The 12,090-nt window shown below is 52.5% G+C and overlaps 1 protein-coding gene across 1 annotated transcript in view; it reads right to left on the bottom strand.

Annotated features, from left to right (window-relative positions):
- LOC144721357 (kelch domain-containing protein 8A-like) overlaps nucleotides 1-12,090 on the bottom strand; it is a 44,169-nt gene that overhangs the window by 15,862 nt on the left and 16,217 nt on the right. Inside the window, exon 2 of the mRNA XM_078598919.1 lies at nucleotides 9,403-9,567. Within this exon, the coding sequence (XP_078455045.1) occupies nucleotides 9,403-9,567 (165 nt within the window). The remainder of the gene's footprint in view (nucleotides 1-9,402; nucleotides 9,568-12,090) is intronic.

Below are 12,090 nucleotides of genomic sequence, written 5' to 3' on the forward strand. Positions count from 1 at the left end.
GTGCAAACACACACACACGTGCAAACACACACACACACACACGTGCAAACACACACACACACGTGCAAACACACACACACACGTGCAAACACACACACACACACGTGCAAACACACACACACACACACACGTGCAAACACACACACACACACACGTGCAAACACACACACACACACACGTGCAAACACACACACACACACGTGCAAACACACACACACACGTGCAAACACACACACACACGTGCAAACACACACACACACACACACGTGCAAACACACACAGACACACACACGTGCAAACACACACACACACACGTGCAAACACACACACACACACGTGCAAACACACACACACACGTGCAAACACACACACACACGTGCAAACACACACACACACACGTGCAAACACACACACACACACGTGCAAACACACACACACACGTGCAAACACACACACACACACGTGCAAACACACACACACACACGTGCAAACACACACACACACGTGCAAACACACACACACACACGTGCAAACACACACACACACACACACACGTGCAAACACACACACACACACGTGCAAACACACACACACACACGTGCAAACACACACACACGTGCAAACATACACACACGTGCAAACACACACACACACGTGCAAACACACACACACACGTGCAAACACACACACACACGTGCAAACACACACACACACACGTGCAAACACACACACACACACACGTGCAAACACACACACACACACGTGCAAACACACACACACACACACACGTGCAAACACACACACACACACGTGCAAACACACACACACACACACACGTGCAAACACACACACACACACACACGTGCAAACACACACACACACACGTGCAAACACACACACACACACACACGTGCAAACACACACACACACACGTGCAAACACACACACACACACGTGCAAACACACACACACGTGCAAACACAGACACACACACGTGCAAACACACACACACACACGTGCAAACACACACACACACGTGCAAACACACACACACGTGCAAACACACACACGTGCAAACACACACACACACACACACACGTGCAAACACACACACACACACGTGCAAACACACACACACACGTGCAAACACACACACACACGTGCAAAAATACACACACGTGCAAACACACACACACACACGTGCAAACACACACACACACGTGCAAACACACACACACACGTGCAAACACACACACACACACGTGCAAACACACACACACACACACACGTGCAAACACACACACACACACGTGCAAACACACACACACACACACGTGCAAACACACACACACGTGCAAACACACACACACACACACACACACGTGCAAACACACACACACACACACACGTGCAAACACACACACACACACGTGCAAACACACACACACACACACACGTGCAAACACACACACACACACGTGCAAACACACACACACGTGCAAACACACACACACACACGTGCAAACACACACACACGTGCAAACACAGACACACACACGTGCAAACACACACACACACACACACGTGCAAACACACACACACACGTGCAAACACACACACACGTGCAAACACACACACGTGCAAACACACACACACGTGCAAACACACACACACACACGTGCAAACACACACACACACGTGCAAAAACACACACACGTGCAAACACACACACACACACACGTGCAAACACACACACACACGTGCAAACACACACACACACACACGTGCAAAAACACACACACACGTGCAAACACACACACACACCCGCACACGTTTCCTATGCTCGGAAGCGATATTTAATTTATTCCCAAATTAAATCTCTGCAACAGTCCAAGTCCATAATTTTATCACCACCGTTGTGGCGCGCGCCGCTGTCTGAAGGAGGCTTTTAATGAAATCTCGGGCGCTCTCCCCCAGCCGCTGCAGCCCTGGGATTGGGCTCGTTCACGTTAATGACCATTGCCTCCTCAATGCTTCCACTTGACCCGCGTGGCGGTCAGCAGGGCGGGGGAGTGAACACACGCTCGCCACAGCCTCGCAGATTATCTGGACACGCGCCTGGGCCGTACCCAAAGCGGGCACAGTTATCCACTCCTCGAAATCACTCTGCAAACGCGAGCAATCGTAGTTCGTGATGCGTGCGCGTACGTTGAACTTCTTTCGCACCGCACGTAGCCAGCCCGTGCTAATCGGAGGTATGGGGGGAAAATATATGATAATAATAAAATCACTTGCAGGCATTTGCCAGTCGCGGGGATTTGTTTGACCATACTTCACTACGCCGCTGGGTCAAAGACATGTGAAGAAGAGCTTGATAGCTCATCGGATTCCTCAAGGATAAGTAAATAGTCTGACTCTGAGATCGGTGAAGGCGGGGGTAGGGGCCCACCACCGGTTTCGACATCGCAAGCCACTGCTGTTAGCCGTGGCATGGAATCGACCTCGGTTCGATATGATCTGTTTTCGTAGCTCCGTGAACTCACCACCGCACCGCCGCTCCATCCCCCAAAGCCTCATTAGTCATGAAATGGGCCATCTGGAAGCTCACGGACGACGCACGTAAACTCATCATTCTGCGCGCTGCTCAGGGCCGTGAGCGCTGGCGTCGGAATTATTTATCCTGAAACGAAACGAGACGGTGGCGGCGCGACAGTGAAGTCGATTTCTTTGTTGTTTTCCCCGTCCTTCGACACGTGCAGCATTCAAAGTTATCGTTGTTTTGTCCAGCCCCCCCCCTCCCCCCACGATCACATGTCTTCCGAGTGGAACAGCGTGATTGTCAACATCGTCTCGCACAGAAAGCTCCTCTGGCGCCTGGCTTAATAGTTCTTATCTCGTCTGCCGCGATGTCGTTGACCCGCGCACACAGAAGCCACGAAGACAAAGATCCCCTGCATAGCCTCGACAGACTTCACGTGGCAAGTGCAGGCCAGACCACGCCCGACTGCCTTTGTCTCCCCAGTGGCGATGTTTACACACCGGGTGCACATTTGAGGTTGAGTCGATCCAGGGAAGGACCAGGACCGGTTCAGATAATCGTCACTGACGTTGACAAAGATCCCCCGCGTAGCCTTAACAGAATGTTTGGGCAAGTGCTGTGAACGAGCAGCGCCTATGCCATTTACCATATTTGTCTCAAAAATGTAAATAGAATGGCAACAAAATATATCGGTGTCCAAGGTAAAAACGAATTGCCAAGACAATTGAATGTCATTTTATTTACCCAAGAGAGAACTCGAGGATAAGAGGATGAATCTAATTTACCAGAGTTTTACCTGGGTCCCCAAAGTGACAAAAGCCAAAATAACCCACGTAGAATGCAAACTAAAAACATACTTTGATAATATATGCATTGTCCTTGAGACTGATTGGTCCACACCAGAGACAGCTTTCTTTTGAGCCTCGTCTCAAACGGTGTTCGACCAGAGGACACCGCGATGGCACCACGGCCGTGTATGCGTGCATGCAGAACTTCTTTCGCCCCGTACGTAGGCCCACCGTAGCGCACGCGTCGAACTTAAGTGCCATCTCTGCCTCGATTCTCTCGACATTTTTGAGAGACCTCGATCGGACGCCATCGCATTGCTCTTTTCTGGGGGCAGATCAAACTAGACGACGAATGCTCTGCAGGTTGCCTCGGCGCGCTCGTTGCTGTGTAGCGCTGTTAAGCGGCGTCCCATGAAAGATGTCTTACAACAAAATAAATAAATAAACATTCGTTCTTGCCTCTGGATATCTCGTGAAGCGAGGGGTGAAATTGGCCCCGAAGCGAAATGAAACCACGGGCCGCGCAAATACGGCCGCCACCGCGAGCACTCGTTCATAATTCAGACGGTGGCGTAAATAAATAAATATAAACAAAAAATCCGGGTACAGGTGCAGCCCCTGCAATTTCTGGGCTCATGACACCGCTGGCGGAAAGGCCTCCGCTACTCGAGGGGGCTCCAGCGGATAATTTCGCCCGACTGCTTCCACGCCTGGTGAGACGTCTTTAAAGCGGTGGGAGTAACCTGCGGTTTTATTTGTTTTGCATTCGCCGATTTGGCGAGAAGCAGGGAACTCTTGTGAAAACGAGACTCACCCTGGCCTGTTGAGTTCTCGCCGGATTGAAACGAACAACAACAACAAAACTGTCGACTTAAAACTCGAACCCGCATTCTACCCCTCCACAAGGGACCTGCCAACCCATCACTTGTGGGTGGGCAGACGTGGGGGGGGGGGGGGGATTTAAGAAACTGGTCCCAATGTGTCAACTTCCTTGCCAAGGGATCGATTCGAACCAGCGACCTCTGGATTTCACGTCCATCGGATTACATCGCGTCAGCATCACTGCGAACGTTTTACAGCTCGCGCTTGGGAAATATCCCATTGTTTTTTAAAATAGCTCTAAATGTTCAATTTGCCCTCCGATCGATGTAATTCTTTCGCCAGAATATTATTTAAATCAGAACGAATACTAAAAAAAACTCACAAAACGTATCGTCTTGGAATTTTAATCCGTGAAAAAGGGCAGATTAATTTGAGTACAGGAGAGGATCTTGAGCAGAGTATGAAAATGACAGCTGACTCTTAGTTTCCGTTTCAGAACAACGCGTACTCTACCTCGTTAAAATCTAAAAATTCTGGACTTTGGCTCGATGGACGCGTGCGCATGCCAGTCTCGGAGTTTCCCTTTGAAACGTGCCACGCGCGGACGCAGTCGCTGTGACTCGGGGCCCGCGGGCCCGAGTCTCATTAGTGGTTCTCGGACGCCCACTGGGACGCGTTTGGTCCCGATCGTTAGCTTACGCGAAAGATGAATGGACGGCAATGACCGCGGCGCCTCTGTGCAGTGTGGCAGTCTTCGTGCTCCTCGACTCCTCGTGCGTGTGCATTCGTGCCGAGTACGTACGGGAACTCCTGTGTGCTCGTTGGTACTCGTCTACCGTGTGCGCATCGGTGTCTCGGGTTTGTCAAGGATCGAGGAGTCAGTCCAAGAGATTGGTTAAGGAATTAAGAAGTCGGGAAAGGAGCAGAGGTCACCGATGCTGCTGCTGTTGCAGCAGCATTAAAACGAGTGGAATTGGGCCAGGACACGTCACGAAAAACAGCTGATGACGAGACGAGGGACGAAACGAAACTCCGTGCGAGTGGAGGCCGAGGGAGCAAGGGAAGAGTGAAGCAGCAGGGGGAGACAGCGGAAGGTGACACGGCAGTAGAAGCAGCAGCAGCAGAAGCAGCAGAAGCAGCAGAAGCAGCAGCAGCAGAAGCAGAAGCAGCAGAAGCAGCAGCAGCAGCAGCAGAAGCAGCAGAAGCAGCAGAAGCAGCAGCAGCAGAAGCAGAAGCAGCAGCAGCAGAAGCAGCAGCAGCAGAAGCAGCAGCAGCAGAAGCAGCAGAAGCAGCAGCAGCAGAAGCAGAAGCAGCAGCAGCAGAAGCAGCAGCAGCAGAAGCAGCAGCAGCAGAAGCAGCAGCAGCAGAAGCAGCAGAAGCAGCAGCAGAAGCAGCAGAAGCAGCAGAAGCAGCAGAAGTAGCAGCAGCAGAAGCAGCAGCAGCAGAAGCAGCAGCAGCAGAAGCAGCAGCAGCAGAAGCAGCAGCAGCAGCAGAAGCAGCAGAAGCAGCAGAAGCAGCAGCAGCAGAAGCAGCAGCAGCAGAAGCAGCGAGACGACATCGCAGAGTCCGCAGGCCACTACTTGACTGGCGAGTGGTGGGAGGACGTGTGGCCCGCAGTGGGAAGGTGCAGGTTGTCGACAACATCAACTACAACCCAGGACTCCTTTGAAAAGGAGGCCCATGGCCTCAATCGTTGCTCACGTGGTTGAAGTGAAGGGGACATCCCGACCACCTACATGTGGTACCACGTTCACTAATGTTGTCCACAATTCATATATGCAATGTGCGTGAGAGTGAGTGTGTGTGTGTGGATGTGGGGAGCGGTGGTGTAGTGGTTAGCGCGCTGCGCTATGAACTCGGCGATTCCTGCTCACGGCCAACACCAGTGACGATTATCTGAACCGCTCGTGGGCTTCCCCTAAGTCGATTCAGCCTCAAATGAGCACCTGGTGCAGCGTGTAAACATCGCCACTGGGGAGTCAAAGGCCCACCCCCTCGTGTGCCGTGCCGGCTTTAATAGGTACTTGCTAACAGCACTTGCCCCAGTATAGTCTGTTAAAGGCTATACTGGGGAGGGGGATCTTTGTCTTTGTGCATGCACGCGCGTTAATGCCGCATTATGCATGCGGGTACACGGGCACGTGTCACAGTGGATACCCCACCGTGCTACAGTTTCTGTGGCTGCTTCCCCCCCCCCCCCTCAATTAAAATAAAAAGCCTCTGCAACGATTAATTGGCCACCGTTGGAAGTGACGGCCTGCCAACGATTGGTGTGGCCACAATAAAACACGAAGACTCCCGCACAGCCTCGACAGTCTGTTGGTTGCAAGTGCTGTTAGCGAGCACCTGTGAAGGCCGGCAACGGTCACACGAGGGGTTGGGTGGTCAGCCTGGCCGCCTTTGTATCCCTAGTGGCGATGCTTAAACACTGCAGCAGGTACCCATACTCTTTGGTTCTTTCGGTAAAGTCACGTAGATGAAAACAATTATAAAATGAAAATAACTAAATAATTTTTTTTTATTTATGTAGTTATTTTCATTTTATGATTAATTAAATTAAATTTCGTTATTTTCATTTTTTCATTTTTTTTCATCTACGTGACTTTACCGAAAGAACCAAAGAGTATGGGTCCTTGCAGTCACGAAAATTTCAAATCTAGCAGGTACCCATTTGAATCGACCACCAAAACGCGACATTCTAGAAAATTGCTGGATTGCAAATTAAACCGCGATCTGCACGAAACCAGTCAGTCACACGGGTAAGCACGCGGACCATCCCAGCGTCTCGGCACGACCACGGCACCTGGGGCAGCCGCTACCGTTGTGGCAAACACACAAAGGGAGAGGTCACCTTGTGGTTGTGCATGATGATGCGTGGGCCACGTGACATTGTGCGCGCGCGTGTGGGTGCAGCCGGGAGGGGCGGCGCCGTAGTTGTTCCTGCGCTGCCTGAACCACGCAGCCACCTGGTCAACATCCCCAGCCATTGCGAACATCAATGGTGATATCTGCACTTATTCTGGGTCCTCCCCTAGGTTGACTCGGCCTGCAATAAGCAGCTGATGCCTCCATTGAACATCTGCCCTGGGGTGTTGTTCGCCCCTCCACCTCACTGTACGCTGTTCCGGCTTTGATACGTTCTGGCTAACGGCACTTGGCTCCAACACTCTGTTTAGCTACACGGGGTATCTTTGTCTTTGTAGTGTCAGAATTCTGCGCCAAACTAAATGCAAAGAAGGCAAAGGTTTCCCGTTGTCGCCCTATGAATGGTTGGGGCAAGTGCTGGTTCAAAATGTCCCACTCGTGTGCCGTGCCGTCCTTAATCGGGGCTTGCTTGCAACATTTGCTCTCACAAACTAAACACACACGGCGGTTATTCATGCAACAGATATTCCTGGGTAGTGCCAGATCCGAGGAATTCACGGCCAAACCGGTCACTCTAATAGGACAACTGACAAGGCACACGCGGGAATCTAAACGACGGGATGAATGGAAATGCACGAATAATATGTAAATGCACGAATAATATCAACACGGCTTTAAAACAATTGTACTTTGCTCCGGTCACAGAGCCCTTGATGTAGACAGACTTGTTCAACGTGAACAGATCTGTGAGGATCAGAGGCGCTTGTGTGAACGCTGCCAAAGGAAACCCACGGAGATGTAAATCTGGACCTTTGATCTGAACACATCTGCTCAAGTCTGAACAGATCTGTGGAGATCAAAGCCACGAATGCCACTGAGGCCGGATGAACCTCACCCAGCTGTAAATCGAGAGTCCTTTTATCGGAACAGACTTCCTTCTGTTCAGATTTCCTTCTGTTCTGATGAGACATGTTCAGACACGGGCTCACATTTCACCCACCACGAGTACATAAATGAGGGCTTCTGATCTGAACACATCTGTGCAAAATGGAACGGTTCTGTTGAGATCAGCGAACTTTCGTGCGACCTCCGACCCATGAGGTCTCAGCTTCTCTGTATTTGCTCCCGTGACTGAAACCACCTCGCTCAGCCGTCCGTGCTGCTGACGCTCTGCTCCTGTTGTTGGAGTCCACGCTCAGGGCCTCCCTCTGGTCTTCTGCTTAGGACTGTCACCTGTCAGTGAAGTTTCTTAAATATATATTTTAAACGTATCTCTCTTTTTGGTGGCTCGTCGTGATGTTCCACTCTTTGTTTATAGCGTCTTCAGATGCATCTTCATTTTAATTTAAGTGCTGATGGTGAACGGTGTGGGTGGGGGGGGGGGGGGTAATAGGCCCCGGATGGGGGGAACAGAATAAATCCAGATCAGAGTTGGTAAACGACAACCGGTAACCAATCCCAGTGGATTTCAGGAATGATCGCACTCATTGCAACTTGCATCACTGTCTCGGCTGCAGCGCTGGGAGATGGGAGTCGAACCGGCGAACTCTGAACGGCGAGTCCCGTGTGCACACCATTCAACCACCGTGGCAGCTCCCTTAGATATAATCAGTTAAAACAAGCTAAACACGTTATCTCTATTGTTCTAGACATTTCTAAATGTTCGGGAATCTGGTAGAAAAAATTGCAGTTTTTTTGTTCTTGTGGTTAACGGTAATCTATTTCAGATCTCTCTTGCCACTGATGTTCGCTGTGGCTGGCAATTGAACTCGGGTCACCGGTGTTCACGGCGCAGCGCGCTAATCACTGCACCGCCGCCGTGTGGCTGTGGAGTTTGTGACCAACGGTGGCGCATTCGTCCGCGTGTTGAAGAGGCGCACGGTTCGAACGCGGCGGCCGCCCTGATCAATACTGCGGTGTGCGCATTAACCACACAGACACTCCGCGCCATCTGATTTACAGTGGACGTTCAAGAACCCATGACGTCACTCACAGGGGTAGTCCACTGTAGTAATAATATTTGTGCCGATCCTGCTGCTTCTGCTTCTACTGGTGCTGCTGATGATGCTACCGATGCTGCTGCTGATGATGATGATGCTACTGCTGCTACTACTGCTGCTGCTAATGATGACGATGGTGACGCTGCTGGTGATGATGGTAATTATGACGACGCTACTGCGCCGCTGATGATGTTGACTCTGGTGCTGCTGCTGATGATGATGACGCTACTGCTGCTACTACTGCTGCTGCTGATGACGATGGCGATGCTGCTGGTGATGATGGTAATTATGACGACGCTACTGCGCCGCTGATGATGTTGACTCTACTGGTGCTGCTGATGATGACGACGACGATGACGACGACGACGCGGCAGAATTGGGAACTCACCCAGCACGTAGATCTTGCCCCCGCGCACGAAGGCCGTGGCGGCGTAGCGCGGCGTGGGCATGGGCGCCAGGGCGCGCCACGCGTCCCGCACGGCCTCGTACTCCCACAGCGTGGCCAGGGGGGTCGTGTCCGCGCCCATGCCGCCCGCCACGAACACGCGGCAGTCTGCACGCGACACGCACACAAAGACAAATATCCCCCGTGTAGCCTTTACATACTGTCGGGGCAAGTGCTGTTAGCGAGCACCGCTAAAGGCCGGCACGGCACACGATGGGATGAGTGGCCAACACCACGCCCGACCGCATTTGTCTTCCTAGTGGCGATGTTTACACATCGCACCAGGTATTCATTTGAGGCTGAGTCGACCTAGGGGATGCCCAGGACCGGTTCAGATATACGCCACCGTTGTTGGCCGTGAGCGGGAATTGAACTCGGGTCGATGGGTTTCGGGGGCGCAGTGTACTGACCGCTCCAGAAGTCCGCCCACGCGCACGCACACAGACACACAGAAGCACGCACACAGACGCACACAGACGCACACAGACACACAGACACACAGACGCGCACAGACACACAGAAGCACGCACACAGACGCACACAGACACACAGAAGCACGAACACAGACACACAGACGCACACAGACACACAGACGCGCACAGACACACATACACACGCGCACAGACGCACGCGCACAGACACACAGACGCACGAACACAGACGCACACAGACACACAGAAGCACGAACACAGACACACAGACGCACACAGACACACAGACGCGCACAGACACACAGACACACGCGCACAGACGCACGCGCATAGACGCACAGACAAACAGACGCACGCACACAAACACACAGACGCACACACACAGACACACAGAAGCACGCACACAGACACACAGACGCGCACAGACACACATACACACGCGCACAGACGCACGCGCATAGACGCACAGACGCACGCGCACAGACAAACAGACGCACGCACACAGACACACAGACGCACACACACAGACACACAGAAGCACGCACACAGACACACAGACGCGCACAGACACACAGACACACGCGCACAGACGCACGCGCATAGACGCACAGACGCACGCGCACAGACAAACAGACGCACGCACACAGACACACAGACGCACGCACACAGACACACAGACGCACACAGACACACAGACGCACACAGACACACAGACGCACGCGTGCTCAGACACCCACGCAGGGAAGCGCGCCCACACGGCTCGCGTGCACGCGGCTGATCACTCGACGGGCTCCCACCGACGCCGCGCTCGACACCCCCCCCCCCGCCCCCAGGGCGAGCGCCGCCACATCTTGACGACGCTGGCCAATGGAGACATCGGCGTGGGGTCGCCGAGAATGTGAACGTGGCCAGACGAGTTTGAACATCGCTCGTCAAGAGGAGGCCTGCTGCATGGGTGGCCTGGGAGATTAAGAGCGCCGAGTCGGTACCGCTGAGAACCTGGGTTCGAATCCAGGCTTCGGCCGCCCGCAATTGACACCGGAGAAAATCCACGCGACCGCGGGGTGGGGGGGGGGAGAACATACAAACTCAAAATATACAGCAGCAGGCGTCAGGGTCTGCATCGAACCCACGACCTCCTGTGTCCCAGGCGAGGCAGTTAACATCTCGCCACCGAAGAGCCCCCAAATCTGCGCGCCGTTCACGTTGCCTGGGATCGCGATGCGCCTGCACGGGGGGGGGAGGGTGGAGGGGTTGTGCACACGGCACGAAGCGCCAGGAGACGCCGGTACTCGCCACGTGGAGTCGGGGAAAAGCTAAAAAAATCCCGCCGTTGCCACGGAAACTCGATCAACATGGGGGCATTTAAATGGATGCATGTATGCATGATGGACTTCTTTCGCACCGTACGTAGCCCATCGCGCTACTCGAAGTTTCCGCCACAACGCCGTCACATTGCGTGAGTTTCATTGCCTTCTCGAGAGGGCAATGTGGCAATGTATTTCGTCTTCTTCATATAATAATGAGAATTTGTATTGTTTGAATGCGGGGTCATTTAGACATTTCTGGTATATGAGAGGGGATGTACTGGCTAAAAAAGTTAATAATAAAAAATAAAAAATACCCGCGCTGAAGAAAACCACCCCTATGCCATGCATCCTGCGTCACCAATCACTAACATTATAAACATGCCGGTAGCGGTTTCAATTTAAAGACTAAATATATGTTACCACTGCGGCGCACTTTGCGCCCGTGTTGTTTGATTATGAAACGCGAGCAAATGTCAACGTGGCCCAGGAATGCAAAGTGGCCGCCTTCTTTCTGCGGCGACAGCGGCGGGGACAGCGGCGTGCGTCAAAGAGGCTCGTTGATTCCGCTGGAAGCCTCTCTCCGTGTTTGCTAAGTAAACTCCTGCGACAAGCGCACACGCCATACGCCGATTATTATTGTTAATATTATGATTATTATTGTTAATATTATGATTATTATTGTTAATATTATGATTATTATTGCCATAACTTACAACCCTTTGTCAAACCGCTGCAGGTCCCACGCCCCACTGGTCATCGCGAGTCGTTTGGCCATACTTCGCCACGCTGGTCTGCGCGGCTTCTTGAAAGGGTCGGGTGTGGAATTGCCAGCAACTGTTCAGATATCACTCGCCACTTTGTGAGCCGTGGCCAGGGATTGAACTCAGGTT

This window comes from Lampetra planeri, chromosome 11, assembly GCF_965212315.1.
Source record: "Lampetra planeri chromosome 11, kcLamPlan1.2.h2, whole genome shotgun sequence".
Lineage (NCBI taxonomy): Eukaryota > Metazoa > Chordata > Hyperoartia > Petromyzontiformes > Petromyzontidae > Lampetra > Lampetra planeri.